Source organism: Thamnophis elegans, chromosome 12, assembly GCF_009769535.1.
Source record: "Thamnophis elegans isolate rThaEle1 chromosome 12, rThaEle1.pri, whole genome shotgun sequence".
Classification (NCBI taxonomy): Eukaryota; Metazoa; Chordata; class Lepidosauria; order Squamata; family Colubridae; genus Thamnophis; species Thamnophis elegans.
This window is the reverse complement of record NC_045552.1, coordinates 6565650-6587178: the sequence shown is the minus strand read 5'-3', so window position 1 is coordinate 6587178 and position 21529 is coordinate 6565650. Positions and strand designations below refer to the sequence as shown.

Here is a 21529-nt window from a genome sequence, read left to right as displayed (position 1 = left end):
ATAGCTAAATGACCTGATCTCCCCAAAACAAAGAATAGCTTTCTTCAGAGCCAGATTTAACATTCTTCCTTCAGCATTCCTCCAGGGCAGGTATCAGAGAACACCTATTGCAGAACAGGTTTGTATATGTGGTAAAGGAGAAGTGGAAGATAATTCACGTGTTCTATTACACTGCGAGCTATACAGAGTTTGTAGGTCTGCACATTTTCTCCCCTTATTAGAGAGATTGCCAGGGAGGGCAGACCATTTTTATCTAGGCTTTCTCCTCCAGGACACTAACCCGGTTACCACGTATGCAGGGGCAAAGTTCTGTGCTGCTGCAATGTCCATAAGAAAAAAATTGGCTACAGAAGTATAGTACCATCTTGTACCAATTATCTGGACATCCCTCTAACAATCTTTGGACCATTATGTTATTATCCACTTTTAACGTCAATACTTTTTCGTTATATTTTAATGTTAGTATTTTTTAATATAGTGTAAAAACTAATGTGTATTGCTGGTCTTTGACCGTAATAAAGATATTATTTACTTACTTACTCGCACATATGTGCTAGTTGTTCCTGACTCTAGGGGGAGGTGCTCATCTTCATTTCAAAGCCAAAGAGCCAGCGCAATAATCTCACTGCAGTTCAAACTACTCAAGCTATTCAAAAACAAAGCTCCATGACATTTTAATAACTGTTTGTCCATCAATCCCAAAAGAAAAACATCTGGTCTCCGTTGTGTATTAATCTTTAAAATCCTGTGAATTGACATTTGAATTCAATAGTTTCAAACTTTTTTACATGTCCAATAAACGTTAAATACTTTGTTTTCCATGTAAGGAATGGCAGTAAAAAAAAAAATTCTACTCATGACCAATGATGGGATTCAAATAATTTAAAAACTGGTTTTCTGCCCTAATGATTTCTTCCAACAACTAGTTCAACAAACTGCTCACAAAGTTAACAACATTGCTCATGACCCATAGTAGAAAGATTTGTTTGAACAACCAAGATGTGCGGCCTCTTTTCAGGGTTTCCTTCTCTACTTTGTTGGCCAAAGAGACACTGAGGAGGAGGCGTGTTTTGAGGATTGTAAGGAAAGGCCATTGCTAATGGGGAGGGTCTCACCAGAGACTATGGATCAAAGTACCTCTGGGATCAAAGAAGAATAAGTTTCTTCCATCAATCAAGAAACAGACAAAGGTAGAGAAGCTTGACAATGCCCCCTCCCCGGTTCGGGTTGTGAGCCGCCCTGAGTCCCCTTCGGGGGAAAAGGGCAGCATAGAAATTTAATAAACTGAACTGAACTGAACTGAACTTAGTGATGAGACTGGTAGTGATATGAACCAGAGGCAGGGATTTGGTGAGCTCCTTTCGGTTCCTTAAGAGTTTTTGGTGACATTTTCCCTCAACTGAACATTGCTCGCTATGTCCATTTTGATTTGGGTATAAGAGAGTCTAGATACTTGCGAGACAGTCCTTCCTTCTTCCCTTCCTCCCTTCCTTCCTTCCTTCCACCCTCCCTCCCTTGCTTCCTTCCATCCATGTATCTATCCCTCCCTCCATCCCTCCATTCATCCATCCCTCCATCTTCCAGATATCATAGTTCTATAGTAGTATTGCATATCTCCCTTCCTCTCTGTCTGTCTTTGTCTCTGTCTGTCTGTCTGTCTGTCTCTGTCTCTCTCTCTCTGTCTCTCTCTCTCTGTCTCTCTCTGTCTCTTTCTCTCTGTGTCTGTGTCTGTCTCTCTCTGTCTCTGTCTGTCTGTCTCTTTCTCTCTCTCTCTCTGTCTCTCTCTGTCTCTCTCTGTGTGTCTCTCTGTCTCTCTGTGTGTGTCTGTCTCTGTCTCTGTCTCTCTCTGTCTGTCTGTCTGTCTGTCTGTCTCTCTCTGTCTCTCTCTCTCTCGTCTGTAATCTTTAACTGGGTGAAGCGATACTTCGTAAGGCAAAATCTCTTCAACCAAGATACCTCAAATGGGCTAACGTACAGAGTGTCAGGGGCCATGACCCACCATGGGAATTAAATTTGGGGAAATTTGGACAGTTCTGGCTGCTTAAGTGCTGCCAGACTGCTTCTGCAACACTACTGCTGCTGAGTCAGTGTTACTGCCATGCTGCTGTGGTGACATGATCGCCATTTTCAACCTTCTTCAAACCTTCTGGCCACTTGCCCAATCTTTCCCTACCTCCCTCACCCAGCAGCACCCACTCATTTATCTGCCTGCTGGACAGGGCAGGGCAGGGCAAGAGAGGAGAGGAGAGGAAAGGAAAGGAAAGGAAAGAAGGAAAGGAAGGAAGGGAAAGGTAAAGAGACCGCCTTCTGCCGATTACCTCCCTTCGTCCCATCAGATCGCATACAGTAGGCGTCCTCCGAATTCCATCCGCCAGTCAGTGCCGACTGGCGACTACGCGGAGGAGAGCCTTCTCAGTAGCAGCTCCGATGCTTTGGAACGATCTCCCCGTGGAGATTCGTACCCTCACCACCGTCCAGACCTTCCGCACAGCCCTCAAGATCTGGCTATCCCGTCAGGCCTGGGGATAAGACCCTAATCTCGCCCCACCCGAATGCTGAATGAATGTTGTGTTTTATTGTTTTATTTTATTATACTCCACATTTTCTTTTTGTGTTTTGTCTTGCACTCCCTTCCTACAAATTGTAAGCCGCCCTGAGTCCCCTCAGGGAAAAGGGCGGCCTATAAATGTCAAATAAAATGAAAAAAAATGAAATGAAATGAAATGAAGAGGGGAGGAAAGGAAAGAAAGGAAAGGAAAGGAAGAAGAGGGAGGGGAAGGAAGAAGATGGAAGGAAGGGAAGGGAAGGAAAGGAAAGGAAAGGAAAGGTGGAAGGAAAGGGAAGGAAAGGAAGAAGGGAAGGGAAGGAGGAAGGGAAGGAAAAGAAAGGAAGAAGGGAAGGAAAGGAAAGGAGGAAAAACAGGGAGGAGAGGAAAAAAGGAAGGAAGATTTCCACTGCCCACTGTCACCTTCCCACAAGGAAATTCAGTGGGGAAATTGGAACTCACTTCTGCTCCCTGCCAATGCTTATTCTGCTTCTCTAGTTAGGCAAAGGGATATCTCTGACACCATGATTAAATGAGTGATATTTTATCTAGACTATTTCTATCTGGCTGAGATCACTGGGCATATGAAGGGAGCAGGAAGAATCAGACGGAATATTTATTCATTTCTGCACAGGGACAGTCATGGCAGGATGTCAGCCTCTGCTTCACTGCTGCTTCGGCTGCCATTGAAACGGGGAGGGGGGGGGCATGGTATTTGGGAGGGGAATTATTATGTGCTGGAGGAGTGTTATTAGAAGCTGTCCTAACCATCTCTCTGCGCATGGGGAGGAAGGGAGTTTCCCGCCAAGGCCAACTGTCCAGCATTCCAGCCTGATGATGCTTTTTGAAGATATCTCCCACCTGACAGTTGGGTGAATTATTATTGGACTATGGAATGGGGTGCCAAGGGGAGGGGATTGAATTATACATGATATCCATTGCTTTCGCGCGCCAATTTACCCAGACTCAGCTTTGCATTGCTACTATTCGTTTGTAATTAGTAAAAGTACACTTAATTCTAAGAATGGAGTTGAGTGGTTTCTTTCCTGATTATTAAATGAAGCAGCACCTGACACAGGTGCTGGTATCTTCTGCTAGGACTCCCAGGACTATCAAAGGTTCCCTCCCAAGCTTTTCTCAGCCACGTCTTGCCCAGTCCTCCTTCACCTACTAATTCTGAGAAGATTGGAGACCTTTCATCCCAATCCTTTTGCTTGCAATTAAAGTCAGAACAGCTGCTAGATGGGTGGCTTTATTTATAAATCAAATGAATAAACAACTGCAACCGGTTGCTGCTAGTTACTGAAATGGGTAAAGGTGGAGTGGGGAAAAAAGGAATCTGAAAGTGCCCTCATTCTAAGTGCACGTTTTAAACTGTGAAATATTGTGAACTTTGACATATTCTTGGATGACAATTTGTGGCGCTGCTTCCAAGGGGAAAATAATCTGGTTCACGAAGACAATTGTTAGAGAGATTTCCCAGAAATTCTCCAGAAAGTCTATGAGTTCTTTCTTAGTTAGTTAGTTAGTTAGTTAGTTAGTTAGTTAGTTAGTTAGTTCGTTCGTTCGTTCGTTCGTTCGTTCGTTTGTCAAACATGTACGAGTTAACAGGTATAAGGTTTAAGTTTATGAGATTTATGTGCCGCCCTTCTCCCAAGGACTCAGGGCAGCGTACAACATTAAAAGAAACACATAATACAAAAGTTTTTAAAAAATTAAATAGAATATCCCAAACAAACCCAATTAGAATTGACAATAACATTTTTTTAAAAAATTCAGATTAAAATTAACAATGATCAATAATTTGTTTTGTTTTGTTCAGGCCAGGCTGGCTTACTGGAAAAGCCAACTTTTTAGGGCGCGTCAGAAGGACCGGAGGTCGGGGATTATGCAAAGCTCCGGGGGCAGCTCATTCCAGAGAGAAGGCACTCCCACAAAGAAGGCTCTCCCCCTGGGAGTCGCTAGCCGACACTGTCTGGCTGACAGCACTCTGAGGAGGCCAACTCTGTGGGATCGCACTGGACGGTGGGAGGCTACTGGTGGCAGTAGGTGGTCTCGCAGGTACCCGGGGCCTAAGCCATGGAGTGCTTTAAAGGTCATAATTAGTACCTTGAATCGCACCCGGAAGACAACTGGCAACCAGTGCAGGCCGCCTAAAAGGGGTGTAACATGGGAGCACCTAGGTGCCCCATGATAACCTGCACAGCCGCATTCTGGACCAGTTGAAACCAGTATAAACATGGACATGAATGCAGGAAATGGGTATGAATAAATGGGGACAATAGGATAGTGATGATAGGCACGCTGGTGCGCTTATGCATGCCCCCTTTACGGACCTCTTAGGAAAGGGGTGAGGTCCACACTAGATAGTATAAGGTTAAAGTTATGGGGGTTTGAGGATGTAACAACAAAGTCGGGTAGTGCATTCTACGCAGACTCTTGCTGAAGTTGTATTTTCTGCCATCGAGTTTGGAGCAGTTTACCTTTAGTTTGCATTATGATTATGTTAAGATTATGTTAACTTTGGACTTTATTGAGGAACCTGGAGCTTTATTACATTGTGAAAGCATGCTTAACAATCAGAGGTGGGTTCCTACCGGTTCGCACCAGTTCGGTAGAACCGGTTTGCACCAGTTCGGTAGAACCGGTTTGTCAAATCTACCGAACCGGTTAGAAGAGGTTCCACCAGTGGGCCCGGAAAGCAGGCCACACCTACAGAAGAGGTTCCAAATTTTTTTTCAAACCCACCACTGTTAACAATGAACAAAATGAAGAACTCCATGTGTATTGCTAGGCGTGAGAAGAGATGTTCATACAGAAGCTTGATAAACCAGGATATTTAAGATGTCATCTTGTAAGGATACCTGGGAAAGAGGAGACTGTGCTAAGAGACACTGGCCTAAGGGATGGTCAGATACCAGACTGCATAGCCCACAGCTGGATAATGGACAGGGTGAGAATCTCAGAAGGGACCCTCCCTAGCTTCTCCGTCTGTAAAGGAGAATTGGGGGAGAGGATTATGCTTTCAAAGCTGCAAGATTCTGTCACTGTAGCTTTACAAGTAGAATTAGCTCATCTGATTGTGTTTTCCAGAAAATCAGCGTCATTGAATCCTGAGGATATGAAGTTGGAGAACTCCTCATATAAGCATGGACAAGTGCTTTGTTTTTTAATTGTTAGATGTTGCACTTTGCATCTGTCACATTCATTCTCTCACTGACTCCCAAACATCCCAACGAAGGCAATCCTTTGGATGCCTTAACGGTGAAAATCTTAAGGAACTTTAAAGATTATGACTAGCACTCTGAATTGTATTTGGAAACTTAGCATGGGTTATCCCTACTGGTTTGCAAATGTCCGTGCATGCGAATAAAGACATACCTTCCTGAACCACCACTATTGATCCCTATGGACATATTGCCGTATATGAAACATCCTGTTACAGCCATCTCCAAAATAAAAACTAAACAGACAAGTGAGAGATCTCCTCTGTAGCAGGGGTGTCAAACTCAAGGCCCACCGGCCAGATCCGGCCCACAGAGTGCTTAGATCTGGTCTGCAAGGCCGTCCTGGAAACAATGAATGACCACTCCATGGTGCCTTTGTCAGGGAGAGCTCCATTTTCACTGGCAGAGGGCTGCAGGAGGCCGTCATGGCCATAAACGGAGCCGAGGTAGGCTGCATGCAACCTCCTCGAGCTTCGTTTTCACTGGCAGAGGATTGCAGGAGGCTGTCATGGCCAAAAACGGAGTCTTGACAAGTGATGTTGAGCTAGTCCCGCCAGCGCCAATCACACATACCTGGCCCCTTGAAGTCAAACGCAACCCTGAATGCGGCCCTCAATGAAATCGAGTTTGACACCCATGCTATATAGTAGCCCAGTTACAACAGGAGTCAGTTCTTACTTAACTTAACACATTGAGTTATGGATAATCCCAACAAGATTTAACCACCTTGTTGCTTCACCATTACAGTTGTCCCTTTTCCCATTTTTATTGTGCAAATGGGTATTTCTCTGTGTGGGATTTGGTGATCACTCATGTCTTCCATGCCTCCCACTCAAAAAAATTGCTCCCAAACACCCCACAAGAGACCCACCCTAGTCACTATAAAGCTGAGTGCATTTGATAGTTGGGTGCAGGAAGGCAGTCGACTCGCTCTCCACACACAATGGCTCCTGGTCTTTTTGTCTACTTCTGTCTCATCTCTTCAGTCTTACTGACAGGTGGTGAGTACTGCTATTCAACACTGAGATGCTAGAGAGGTGGCGGAGGGAGGCTTCTTACATCTCTAGACAGGCAGATCACTGTTAAAATACCTCCAAAAATCTTTGGCTTTTTCTTTCTCTCTCTTTTGAAGATGGTAGTCCTGACAGGTTGGGTTTATGCTAACTGTCGTTGGTCCTGGGTTACAACATGAATAGAACATCACTAGAACGTTATACACATCTTTTGCTGCTTTTAATGTGCTTAAATATTTATGCCACTCAATCGGTGTGTATGATTAAACATAGTTTCATACGTGGCAGACATCCAATTATACCATCAATGATGGAGGGTTTGGGGTACAGAAATGTGGAGATGGTTGCTGTTTTGTGACCTGTGTCACAGAGGGTCTTCTCAGTAAATGAATGAGGAGGTGAATGAACAACCACGTATCTGAGGGATAGGCTAAGATTTGGTTTCTTTCTGATTCCAAATGACCAATTATGGTTGTTTTGGTCGACTCTATATTGGGAATTCAACAATATTAACAGGTATCCAGTCAGCTTGTTTTGAAGACTGATCTCAATCAATAATAAAAAGGGAATCTTATCTAAAGAGCTGAATATCTCCTTATGAAGGGTCACTTTTCCTATTCAAAAGATCCACTAATTTCTGATGTCCACAATTTTAGTCTCTTCCTGTCCCCTGCAACCTTCAAACTATTGGTAGACATGACTTAAGAGACACACATGGAAAAAAAATATACGATGCTAATCTTTAACATCTAAAAAGGGTTTTTTAATTAATTAGTGCGTAATTTGGTTGGCTCTCTGTTGAACTGTAATCATTTTGCTTCTATCCTCTACAGTAACATCTCTACAATGCTATACGTGTTTTACCACCAATGGACAATGTAGAAATGAGGACATGACATTGGTGGAGTGTGAACCTGATCAAACCCATTGCTCTTCCTTGACTCTCCGTACCACTTTCAGTGAGTGAAACATCTTTCAATTTAGCTGTCAGACAACATTATCATCTCAAGGGATAATTCAGTTTTCTTGAAGGTGGATGATGCCGTTCGCCTCAACTAATCTCCCATGTACTCTGCCATTTTCAGTGGAGTGTGTTTGTTAGGAATATTTTGTAGAGAAATGTTGTTTTCTCTTGTTCTATCATGTACATGGAAAATACGGGGGGGGGGCATGAGGGAGAAGAAAGGGACCAAAAGATCCTTCTAACTGTAGAGAAAAGTTTTCCAGAAGTTCACCAATCGAAGTAAATTGTTTCTTCATATCTGTGATAAATGGAGGCAATCAAGTTGAAGAACGTACAAGGTAATTCTGAGCATGAGCTGTGGTGGCGCAGTGGTTAGAGTGCAGTACTGCAGGCTACTTCTGCTGATTGCCGGCTGCCTACAATTTGGCTGTTCAAATCTCACCAGCCTTCCGAGGGGGCTAAAATGAGGACCCAAATTGTTGGAGGCAATATGCTGACTTTGTAAACCACTTAAAGAGAGCTGGGAAGCACTGTAAAGCGGAATGCAAGTCTAAGTGCTATTGCTATTAATCTGCTAATCCCTTTGCATATTAAGGAAAAAGCATATAATCTTCCCCCCAGATAACAACCATTTATTAATGGTTGGGATCTCAAATGAAATAGTTAAATAAACAAACTGCTTTGTTAAAAAAAATAATTCTTTTTTCTTACACTCCCAACATTTCATCTCTTCACAGGCACTCCTCCAGTCAGTTACACTTCTAAGACTTGTGTAAAGCCTGAGGAAGCTAATGATGGTTATTTCACTATAACTTCTGTAAAGGGAAAAACCATTGAAGTCATTCATCACAGTTGCCAGTCAGATGGTTGCAATATCTTTCCTTCTACTCGTAAGTAATTCAACTCAATGTCTCCCTGCAAAAGGGCAGAGAAAGTTAAACTTTACAGTATTGTCGACGGGGAATCAGAAAGTAAGGGGGAGCAGATTTCACCCTGCCTGAGTGGCATGCAAGAGGACCTCTGCACATACACACACTTGTCTCCAGAAGTTCTAAATACTCCAACACTGGAAGTTTTAAAGAAGAGGTCGGATAACCATTTGTCTGAAATGGAATAGGGTTTCCTGCCTACGCAGGGAGTTGAACTAGAAGACCTTTGAGGCCCCTTCCAACTCTGTTATTCTATTCTATTCTACACACACACACACACACACAGAAACACACACACACACACACCATGGGGAGATAAAATTTGAATGGTGCAACAAACCTCAGGGAGGGAAGGGGTGAGGAAAGTTCATTAGTTGAGCAAGCCATTGCTGAATCAAATATAAGTCATAAAAATAGGAGCTTTCTATAATTGGAGAACACGGCGGTCCAGCAACCCAGGGATCATTTTAAGGCTAGGGCTTAAAATCGGTCCAGATTTAAAACAGCACTTTTGAAGGGGAACTTCAGAGCATGCATCCACGTACATTTATAAGGGATAGGCAGATGGGATGAGGTGTCATCTCTTCCTTGACTGAAAAAGTAGGTGGGGTGACTTGCTTGGTTGCTGGGATAAGCAGAAAGTCCAGCTCTGCCTTTAGATGCTTGGAGTACAAATCCTCTCCTGACTGGGAATTCTGGAAGCCGGGATGCAAAAGATCTTGAGATTTAATATGGGATGGTCTCCGTGGAAACGTTTGACAATTTGGGGTTGGTTTCTGCAGTGCCGCGTCGTGAGGAACTTAAACCCAATGGATATACATGCACTGGATCGTACACAAAACGTGGTGATTCTACCCAACCAGACCAGCCAGTTCTCTGTCTTGGCAATGAGAATCAGTGTGTAGATGTGGATTTTGGTTTTTATACATGTGAGTAGAAGATCTTTCTTCCTTTACCTTCCTTTCTATTTCTTTTAATTAGAGACACCCGTGGGAAAGAGAAGAAGGCAATTGAAGTCCTGAGAACCATATTCTGGCCTCCATCTTGACTATTTTGGCCAACCCAACTGACACTCCTGAATGGATAGTGGGCCGTGGCCCACTACTGAGCCATGAGTCATTTAGAATCGGGCCACGGAAGCAGCAGTTAGGTCCACACACATCTCCATTTGCACAAGTACCTGGTGAATACACACATACTTCATTTATGCAAGCCCAAATGAAGTGGTAGGCACTCCCTTGTCAACCACGCACAGGGAACCATCCCCTTTCCTCCCCCACCGGTCCACGAAGGTTGGGGAACCTACATCATCCCAGACAAAACCCTCCCTTGTTCTCACTAACAAAAAGAGGTGAGGAGAAAGTGCATTCCCACTTGAGAGATTCTGTTACTATATCTTTTGAGTTTTGAGTTGATTTTAAGTTCTTCGTCTGGTCTCCTTGAAGGGCTGACAAGAGGACAGTGGCTATTTTGTGTAGCTACTTTGAGGGAGGTGGATAGCTCCCTTGTGGCTCCTTTGGGGGTTAAGAAGAAAAATATCATTGTTTTTGTTCTCATAATCCAACCTCATGTGTCCTTATTCTTTCTTTTTCCTCCACAGTGGGATATATTAAAGAGGACGCAGTGATCCAAGCATGTGCAACAAGCAGTGTATGTTCCTATCCGACAGGAAAGACACAAATGGGCAACGGCATTGTAGAGTTCACGCTCCCCAGGAAGACTTGTACCAGCGCTACACAAACATTTGATATGATGTTTTTTAATATGTAGACGAAAGCCTTACTTCCCTCAGCGTTTGAAATTTGTAAACGTGGGGAGGAGTTTGGAGCTTTAGTGCTAAGAATTACAATGCTTTGGGGCTAAACATTCTTGGGAAATTGGTAGTAATTTAGGATATGGAGGTGCAGGCTAGCTCAGGGGTATGTGGTCTTTCTTTAACAATCCATTTTCTCTAAAAATGGTCTTTCTTTAAATCGTAATGCAAATAAATTTTGGTGACAAATGTATTTGCGTCTGTGTATTCTCCTAAGGGAAGTTTGAACACACACGAGAAGACAGCTTCAATAAACTACGCATTTCCTCCTCTATTGTCATCTAGTCTGGAGTCAGTTTAACTTGAACTCTTAGACCCTTTTCCTCTGGCATACTTCCATTCCTTGTTGTTGTTGTTACATCCATTTTGTTACACTCCTTGCAAAGATCATGCCAGTGTGGCTTCGGCCCAGTCTACCCAATGCGAACAAGAAACTTTCCGGCAGTTTGGGGAGTGGTGTCAAGTTTGCCATGTGCACCCAGTTGCTACATCCACCCAGTCAGCCACGCCTCCTGGCCCCCCGAGATCAACCACCGTCCTGATGCGGCCCTCAATGAAATTGAGTTTCACACCCCTGTTACAGATAGACAGGGATATCAATAAATAAAGTCATAAGTGATAGAAACTAAGGGCCAGAAATTAAAATCTGTCTACAAAAATAAAAATATAATAATTTAAATGTTCAGAGACTTATCATTAATATAACAAAGTACTGACATATATATATATAGTATATAGTATTTGTGTTGATAAATAAATAAAGGGAGACCAGTATAGATCTATTTCAAGCTATTTAGCTCTCATCAGCTAGCCATACCCTTACTGGGATTCGAACCTGGGCTGTATTACATATTAGGCAGATGTATTAACCACTAAGCCACAGGCTCTGATCCGTTATCAGCTGAGCCAGGGAGAAAGGTATATATTTAAAGTCACAACCCCTGGTATGCCCCAATTATGGGAGGAAGCTAACTGCTTCCATTCTCTGTCCATCGGCTCGTCAGAAGAGACCATCCAGACAGAAAGCCCAATATTTTACTGTTGCCTTTGTTACATTTGTGTAGTATAAATACTAAACAAAGGGAACAGTAAAATATTGGGGCATACCAGGGGTTGTGACTATATATATATTATGCACAACTGTAGGATCAGAAAAACATCCTAAGCGATCCCAATGAATGAATGTAGGAATTAAGGTGAAACACAGTCTAGAGAGGAAAAGGTTCCAATTAGATATAAAGAATTACAGTAGTGTATAAAATCAACTTTAGAAGTTAGGCGAAGCCCAAGAAAAAGCAGAGGAAGATGTAGAGATGTAGCAAACAAGAAATCACATCCCCATTTGGCTGCCGAGCAAAGTTTATTTTGTGTATATTTTCTAAGAACACCACTATCTTTCCTAATGGAATTTGGCTTCTGCCCTGCCTGAGTTTGCTATCTCTGCTAGCCAATCATTTCTGACCCTACATTCCACCTCCAGCAGCTGATTCTTCACAAACATTTCCCCCGTTGCAAAGCTGAGCAGTAGGTGGCTTCAGGAAAGGTAGCGGAGTTGACTTCTACCAACATGAGGGCAGCTGGAATTCTTGTCTTCTGTCTCTTCTCCTCCATCCTGTCAACAGGTAAGGGATTTAATTTCCTTGAAACTGAAATATAGAAACTTCAGGAGACTCCAGGAAAGGTATGGAAGGCAGGCAGGTTGAGGAAGCCTCTGGTCAATTGTTTTACTACATGCCCATCTGTTCTGTGGCTATTTGAAGTTAGAACAGCACTGAAAAAAGTGACTTACAAGTGGTCCTAACACTTTCAACAATGGCAGTATTCCCACAGCCAGGTATCAAATTTTGGGCAGGAAGAAGCTGGCATGTGTTTATATCCGTTGCATGTCTTGGGACATATGATCTCCAGCTGCAACTTTCCTGACCAGCAGCGTCAATAGGGGAAGGCAGATTTGCTGAACAGCCATGTAATTCACTTAATGACTGCAGTTATTAACTACCAAGAAAAGGTTGTAAAACTGGGCACAACCCACTTAACAATCTTACTTAGTGGCACAAGCTCCAATCCCAATTCTGGTCTTATATCAAGGATTACCTGTAGTGTATGCGGGATCAATGACCATGTCTTCAGAATATCAAGAGAGCTAATTTGGTTTAATGGCTGAAGATTGTGGATAAGGAATAGGGCACTATGAGTCTATTCCAGAGGTGGTATTCAGCTGGTTTGGACCAGTTCACCTGAGCCAGTAATGGAAATTGTTGGTGGGCCTGCCCACCTGTCTCAGCTCTATGTCATCCTATTTAGGCATGTTTTTGAGGCCGGGCACATGGGCGGAAGGCACATGAGCGAGCAAAGCACATGCATGGAAGGCAGGGCACATACCACACGATGTATGTGGCACACATTCAGCAAACCAGCGGTAACAAAATGTGAAACCCACCGTTAGTCTAGTCATTCATGAGGAATAAAAACTAGGCAAATGACAGTCTACCATTGGGTCAAAAACTGGGGAGGTGATTCCCTCTCAGCCTTAAGAAGATGTTATTGGCACACCATATCTAAAATGTGCCCAAATCCTTCATCACCAAGAATCAACTGATATAAACAATTATTCAGAACTCGCAGACATTCAGAATTCAGGTTCTTACAGAAAAATGGCCTCAGACAGCATCCAAATGGCTTCTTCACAAAACTGGTCTACAGCATAAATACCAAACGATGGGATGATCCAGTGTCATATTAAAATGTTAGCAGTACAAGAAAGTGAATCTCTCTCTCAATCTCAACTTCCCTTCCATTTCCACAAGGTGATCTCCTCTCCCATCCCAAGATCCCTGGCAGAAAAACAACAAGAGAGGAGACATGCTTAGTAAACCAGATTGTAACAGGAGTCTTGAATATAAGTGCTAGGAGGAGAGAAAAACATAGAAGGGTGACACTGATCATTGGCATGACTATGTCTTTTATTTATAGTGATGTCTTTAAAATGTCAACAATGTGTTGCCCTTGGAACTGAATGTGAAGAAGAGAATGTGAAGGTGGTGGAGTGCAAAGAAGATGAAGAATTCTGTTCTACTGCAGTTGTTGATTCTACTATGAGTACCGGTAAGTGAAAGTTGAGTTTGTTCTCAGGCATGTCCATCACTTGGTTTCTGGACCATCAAGGAATAACCTGAACATGTTTCTCATCATTTATATAATATGTATATATTTATTAGAACATAGAAGATCAGAGTTAGAAGGGACCTTGGAGGTTTTCTAGTTGAACTCCCTGCTCAGGCAGGAGACACTGGATTAGACCATTTCAGACAAATGACTCTCCAGTCTCTTCTTACAACCTCCAGTATTGTCAGTAAATTTCTCCTTAGTTCTTGGTTGCTTATCTCATTGCTTCTTATCCTGCCTTCAGATGCTTTGGATGATAAGTTGACCCCCAATTCTTTAAGGAAGTCCCTCAAATATTGTGACACTGCTATCATGTCACTGCTAGTCCTTCTTTTTCCTGCAACCGTTCTTCAAAGGTTTTAGCCTTCAGTCTCCAATCTTTTTGTTGCTCTTCTCTGCACTCTTCCCGGAGTCTCAACATCTTTGCCGACATATGTCTCCCATTTCACTCTCAAACAACAGTAAAATGCTAAAATTTAGCATCTAGGTTGTACTAAGATGTGATTAGGTTTGGGACATTCCTTCAATGACTTCTCTTGAGGGTTCAGTGAGAGACAGTAGGAGAAGTCCAATGTTATTTACCAGATGCAATTTTTAAATGTTGGTGAATTGATATGTACAAGGGGACAAGAGAGGACAAGTCATGAAACACACATCCTGATGTAGCAATCTACACTTTGCCCCCTTGATGTGCATCACAAATTGCAAGCTGAACAGAAGGAGCTTATATTACTTTGTCACAATGGGACATTCATCATTTTGCAAAAAGCTCCAGATTCTGCAGTTGCCTGTGCTTATATGTTTCTTGGAAATAAATAAATCTTCAAAGGTGTCAACATTTACATGAAAGCCAGTGAGGTTCAGTAATTCAGGTTATGATTAGGAACCCCACTTGTAGAAGTTTAACTGGCCAATTATTTTCTGCAGGTCCAAGAACCGACATATTAGGATATGTGCTGGGTTGGAAGCAGGAAAACTCGGAAGTTTACTCAATGGTTTGAGTCAGTATACATTTCATAAATGGAATAAACACATGTATTTAGCTATTTCTTCCAAAATACAACAGTCAAATGAACGTGATTGATATGCATTTCTTCATTTTCTGCTGACTTCCATATTTCTTTTTCTAATTCCCTCCTGCAGCCAAAACGCTAGTGAGTCTTATCATCAAGGAATGTTCAAAACGTGAGCGCTGTTATGAGGACATCTTCAGCAGCACAACAGTGGATGATAGATTTGAAATTGCTAAAACTAAGTGTTGTCAGACTGATGTCTGTAATGCAGAACCGCTTCTGTGTAAGTATCTACACTTTCATACATCCTTTTCAAACTCTAGTGTTTTTTTAAAAAAAACTCTTGCTTGTTGCAAAGAATCTTGGGTTTCTTGATTCCATCCGAGCTGGAATTGAACTCAAGTATGTGAAAAGAATGTCAAGATATTGGATAGACATTAAAAGGGTTACTGGTGATCATGAAACTTTGCTAACTGGAAAATTTGCTTCCTCCAGTGGAAAAATATGAAGACTTTCAACCAAATGGGTTACAGTGCCCAGGCTGCTTTGCAGTAGATGAGGATTCTTGTGAAGCCAATCAACCTGTAGCCTGCGTTGGGAAAGAGGATCAGTGTCTTACCATAACCTGTACCACAGTAGCAGAGTTTTGTGAGTAGACATTTCCTTCCTTTCTTCCTTCTTTCCTTCCTTTTTTTTTTAAATAAAAGAACATGATCTATTTGGAGAAACTTTATCGAACAGTTAATATATGGCAACCAGATCTGTATCAGGTTTTTCAAAGATCTTTATGGTTCCATAAAGGCCATAAAAACATCAAGGCCAAACACTATAAATAGCAAAGAAACAATCTGCATTGCTTTATAATATCTATGCTATAGGATCTCAAATGTACCTTTTCTTCCTTTCTCTTATTCCCAGTTGGAAATTTCACTCAAAAGTCCACTTACCAAGGATGTGCAACACAGGCCACATGTTTCATCCCTTTAGGAGTGTCTGTGGCAGCCAGTGGGCTGATTCAGTTCAACATCACCACAGTGGAATGCAGAAATGCATCTTCTTCTGAACCTAATCATCAGTGAGCGTTGGGAAGAGCCAAACCTTCTTTGCAATAATGGGAAATTTGTTAAAAAAAATGAGAATGTTCTATACCATGTACGGGTTCTGGGAAGACGGGGAGGGGGAGGAGGAGGGGGGAGGGGAGGGGGGGAGGGAGGGATATACATTAGGCTAGACACGATGTGTTAGATCTCAATGCAATGCGACTTCACATGTATACTGTTTTTCTCTAATTTTTCTTTAAAAATAGGATAAGCCAAATACATTAACATTTCGTGGAAATACACCGAGGGGAGGAGGAGTAGGAAAGAAGAAAGATGGGTAGAGAGAGGTGGGAGAGAGGGTGGGGGGAGGCGAAAAGGAAGGGGGGAGCGGACCTGGAGAGAGGAGTGGTAGAGGGTGAGGGGAAGTAGGGTAGAGGGGGATGATGGAGGGAAGATAGAAAGTTGGAGGGTGGTGGAAGAAAGAGGTGTATGGAGAATGGAAGAGGTATATTGGGCTTTTATTTTCTGGGGCATTGTCGACAAGAGGAATTGATGCAATTACTGTTTAATACTGTATGGTGTATACATGTGAGTGTATGAAAATGAAAATAAAATATACTAAAGGAAAAAAAATGAGAATGTTGCTGAGTTAATAGTTCAATAAGTAGACATTGGAAAAACAGATGTTTTTGATTCTTACCTGAGTCAGTAGAAGGGAAACTGGAGATTTGGGGCAAAAATACTGAACTATCATGCTTTGAGACCACAGCTCAATAAAATATGTTTTTTTTCAACCTTCGAAGTCCACAGAATCATAAAATTGAATTACTATGACAAAAGAATCTGCATTCAGTATCTTTTAGCATTTATATAAACAAAGATGTTCTGAATACAAAAAAACTCTTTCTAGTCCCTCCTGTCTTCTATACCTAAGAAATTGTAATTATCGTTTTATGCATTTTCGCTTGGAATCTTTCTCACTGAGTTTTAAATGTCCTTCTGCCTGAAGTTTATAGATTACTAATTAATTTGTCTTATGACCTTTCATAGCATCCCCATAATCATGTGATCACAATTTAGAAGTTTGGCAACTGCTGTGTATTTACAATGGTTGCTGCATCCTGTCTCATGTCGACATAAACGGAGTCCTTCCTGGCCAGCCGCCACAGGCAATCGATAGTGCAAAGTGGATTCGCCGAGTGACCGTGTGATCACTTAAGAACCACAGTGGGTGGGGTAGATGGGATGGAATGTCATCTCTTCCTTGACTGAAGAAGTTGGTGGGGTGACCTGCTTGGTTGCTGGGATAAGCAGAAAGTCCAGCTCTGCCTTTAGATGCTTGGAGTACAAATCCTCTCCTGGCTGGGAATTCTGGAAGCCAGGATGCAAAAGATCTTGAGATTTAATATGGGATGGTCTCCTTGAAAATGTTTGATAATTTGGGGTTGGTTTCTGCAGTGGCTTATTGTGAGGAACTTGAACCCAATTGATTGATATTAGGCATAAAATCTTATTACCTTCGCTACTGGCTTGGGATTGGGAGTGTGCGCTCACATGCAGTGCTTATGCACATGCTCAGAGCATCCATGATGACGTCTGGGCAAGTGGGAGGAGCCTCTCACCACTGCCACTGGTTCAAGCCAGGGTGAACTGGCAGAATACTCTGAATACTCTGGTATGCTCTGGACCATACACAAGACATGGAGATTCTCCCCAACCACCTCAGCCAGTTCTCTGTCTTGGCAAAGGGAGTTGATGTGGAAATATGGATTTTGGCATGTATACATGTGATTAGATCTTTCTTCCTTTGTCTTTCTTGCTATTTTTTTAATTAGAGAAACACGTGGGAAAGAGAAAAATACAATTTACCTCCTGGGGTTAGAATCATGTTCTGGTCTCCATCCTGACTATTTTGGCCCACCCAGCTGACCAGTGGTGGGTTTCAAAAAAATTTCGAACCTACTCTGTGGGTGTGGCCTCCTTTGTGGGAATGGCTTGCCAGCCATGTGACCTGGTGGGAGTGGATTTCCGGCCATGTGTTTTCTTTCTCTCTCTCTCTCTCCTTCCTTTTGTCTCTCTGTCCCTTTTTCCTTTTTTTCTTTCATCTCTCTCTCACTTTTTCTTTTTTTCTTTTTTTCTTTATTTCTTCCTTTCTTTCTCTTTCTCTCTCTCTCTGAGTCTCTCTCTCTCTCTGTGAGTCTGTGTGTGTGTGTGTGTGTGTGTGTGTGTGTCAGTGGTGGGTTTCAAAAGTTTTTGGAACCTCTTCTGTAGGTGTGGCCTGCTTTCCGGGTCCACTGGTGGAACCTCTTCTAACCGGTTCGGTAGATTTGACGAACCAGTTCTACTGAACTGGTGCGAACTGGTAGGAACCCACCTCTGCAACTGACACTCGATTATAGGGAACATAGACAGTGTAGGAGCAGACATAGAAATATGACTCCCAAACAGACCATATGCATCTCCTAAAATAAATAGCTATTCTCAAATCTGCTGGGTTTTTTAAAAGAAAATTTACCAAGCCAGGTTGTTATTGCAAAATATCCATCCAGTGGAAAGCAATCCACTGTAACAGGTAAACAGGTCAAGGGAACAATGTCTGTCCACTATGTAAACATTCAGAGCAATATGAACATTCACTCTTATCCCAAATCTTCCATTGCAAAAACAAAACGAAACACCCAGTGGCTTCATGACTATTTTGTGCAGCTACTCAAGAGCCGAGGTGGCGCAGTGGTTAAATGCAGCACTGCAGGCTACTTCAGCTGACTGCAGTTCTGCAGTTCAGCTGTTCAAATCTCACCGGCTCAAGGTTGACTCAGCCTTCCATCCTTCCGAGGTGGTGGGTGAAATGAGGACCCGGATTGTTGGAGGCGATATGCTGACTCTGTAAACCGCTTAGAGAGGGCTGAAAGCCCTATGAAGCGGTAAATAAGTCTAACTGCTATTGCTATTGTTAAGTGGATTTCTCCCAAGGACGTGTGACAAACCATGCATGTTCCTACCACAAAGGAGAGGCACAAATTGGCAACGGCATTATAAAGTTCAATATCACCACACAGAAGTGTTGCGTTGCTTCGCAATTATTTGAGAGCATGTTTTTTTTTTAACATATAGACAGACAGCCTTATTTCCTTTAGTGTTTGAAAATTGAAAAAGTGGGAAGGAAACTGGAGCTTCATTGGTAAGATTTACAATGCTTTGGGGCTAAGCATTTTTGCGGATTTGGCACTAATTTAAAATATAGAGGTGCAGGCTAAATCAGGGGGTGTGTTGTTTTTCTCTCAACGATCCATTTTCTCTAAATCGTAATGCAAATAAATTTTGGTGACAAAATTTGTGTCTGTGTATTCTCCTATGTATTTTGCTATGGGAAGTTTGAACACACACAAGAAGACAGCTTCGATAACTAACATTATCTCTTCTATGGTCATCCATTCTGGAGTCAATTCAGCTATACCCTTAGTCTCTTTTCCTCTACCAAGTGGGTGCATGATGTGGTTTTAATCTATTCTCTGTTCTTTTTTAATTCCTTATATTTTCTTAAGATTTGTTTCTTTCTGTAAGCCGCCCGGAGTCCTTCGGGATGGGGTGGCCTATAAATCTATTAAATACAATACAATACAATACCACATTTTCATTATTTTTTGTCACATCCTCCTCCCCAAACGAAATGACTTTAAGGAGATATCTAGAGCTCTTCATAAATGCTGGAAAGGGGTTTTGTATCTCAGTTCTGGTTGTGTATCCCGGATTTCAAGGAAGTGTCCTCCATCCCTCATTGCATTTTTTTCTCTTCCTCTTTCAGCTCTTTTTTTTGGGGGGGGTGTCTTTTCACGGCTTCTTTCTCTACTTTTGATAGCCATATTTGTGGAGGAGGATATAGAGCAAGGAGTGTCAAACTCGGTCCCGCCCACAGGGCTGGATCTGGCCCATGGGCTTTTTAGATCTGGAAACAGAAAAGAACCCTGGAAACAGAAAAGAACCAGCCCGCGGTGCCTCTACCAACAAAAGTGAATCTCAGGAGGGCCACCCATTTTTGTTGGCAGGGGGTTGCAGGAAGCTGTCACAGCTGAAAATGGAGCTCAGGAGCCTGCTTTCACTGCAGTTGTCCCCTGACACAAGTAAGGTCTAGCTGGCCACACCCACCCTGGCCCCCCGAGGTCAAAGACAACCCTGATGCAGCCCTCAATGAAAATGAGTGTGACACTCCTGATATAGCGACACTGGGCAGAGTTGTGTTGAGGATTCTACGGGAAGGGAGATGTTTAGAAGGTGGATCAAACCAAAGTCTATGGATTAAAGTATCGTTGGGATCAAAAAGAAAATCTGTTTCTCCCTCGAACCCACAAAAAGGGAATTTTTCAGTGGAAAAAAAAGTCAATCGCCATTACTGTCATGAGTAGCAAGAGTCCGAAACTGTTCTCAAACTGGGGGCTGGAAATTTGAAAATGTAGTGCTACTTCAAACACTGGGACAAGGCCTCACCAGTTCAGCAAACACTCGCTGTTGTAAACATATAATTCTAAATTCTAAATATAATCAGTATGTCTGATCAACATACTGAGGGCATCAAATCCTAAATTAAATTCCATGTACAGATCAAACTATACAGAGGACTACCTCTGGGAGGCATCACCCAAGGGAGCATGTTGGCCTTTCTTTCCAACATCACTGCTGAAGCTATCCACTGAGGAAAAATGGAATTACTGCAAATCAGTCCTTCAATCAACTCTCCTCATCCTCAAAATTGGTCCAGTAGAAGATAACAGTCACAGAGAGTTATAAAAGGAGGACCAAGACACCAATACAGATCTTGACAAAGGCTACTTGTATGACCAACCAAGGCTATTTCCATCCCATACCTGAAGCCAATTGAAATGGCTCAGATTTCAGCCACTCTGTAATTGGTCCCTCATCACCATCTCAATAATCTCCACTGAAAAAGGAAGAATGGTGATTGGTCAGTGAGTTACATAGCACCTCTGAATCCAGGGTGGGAAGAATTATAATCACAATTATAAGAAGCAAAATATCATTTCATGTAATCTTAAATTATAACTGTACCTTAATCTTTATTTCTTGTAGAAAAGAGTGGGATATCAATAAATATAGTTATAGATCATAGAACCTAAGGGCCAGAAACTAAAATCTATGTACAAAAATAAAAAAATAATAATGGTAATGTTCAGAGACATCACTAATATACAGTCTAACAAAGTACTGACTGTTATACCATGTTTCCCCGAAAATAAGACAGGGTCTTATTTTATTTCAACCCCCGAAATAAGCACTTGGTCTTATTTTTGGGGCAGTCTTATTATTTTTGAGGTGCAGGAGGCAACAAACATGGTCACCTCATGGCTACTGCAGTATTGCAATATTTTGGGGAGGGCTTATTTTCAGGGTAGGGCTTATTTTAGCACATATGCTCAAAAGACCAATTGGGCTTATTATCCAGGGAGGTTTTATTTTCAGGGAAACAGGGTATTATGCACAACTTAGGGTCAGAAAAAAGTTCCAAAACCATCAAAATAAATGAATGTGGGAATTGAGGTGAAACATAGTAAAGATGGGCAAAAGGATACAAATCAGATATAGAGAATAATAAGAGGATATAAAATCAGCTTTGGAAGTTAGGCGAAGCCCCTTAGAAAAAGCAAAGTAAGATGTAGAGATGAAGTAAACAAGAAATCACATCCCCATTTGACTGCCGAGCAAAGTTTATTTTGTGTATATATTCTAAGAAAACCACTATCTTTCCTAATGAAATTGGGCTTCTGCCCTGTCTTCGTTTGCTGTTTCTGCCAGCCAATCATTTGT

The 21529-nt window shown here is 42.2% G+C and overlaps 1 protein-coding gene across 1 annotated transcript; it reads left to right on the top strand.

Annotated features, from left to right (window-relative positions):
* Positions 1-11979: 11979 nt before the first annotated feature.
* LOC116515964 (phospholipase A2 inhibitor and Ly6/PLAUR domain-containing protein-like) lies at positions 11980-15802 on the top strand. The gene is made up of 5 exons (XM_032228294.1): positions 11980-12113; positions 13465-13596; positions 14800-14952; positions 15165-15317; positions 15588-15802. The coding sequence occupies exons 1-5, from the start codon at positions 12059-12061 to the stop codon at positions 15746-15748; spliced, it is 654 nt and encodes a 217-aa protein (XP_032084185.1). The 5' UTR covers positions 11980-12058; the 3' UTR covers positions 15749-15802.
* The last annotated feature ends 5727 nt before the right edge of the window (positions 15803-21529 follow it).

Excerpts from the sequence above, each read along its gene's own strand:
- LOC116515964 (XM_032228294.1), top strand. The coding sequence starts at position 12,059 with ATGAGGGCAGCTGGAATTCTTGTCTTCTGTCTCTTCTCCTCCATCCTG. Across the intron at positions 13,597-14,799 it reads TGATTCTACTATGAGTACCG|CCAAAACGCTAGTGAGTCTT; the intron begins GTAAGTGAAAGT and ends TCCCTCCTGCAG. Across the intron at positions 14,953-15,164 it reads TAATGCAGAACCGCTTCTGT|TGGAAAAATATGAAGACTTT; the intron begins GTAAGTATCTAC and ends TGCTTCCTCCAG.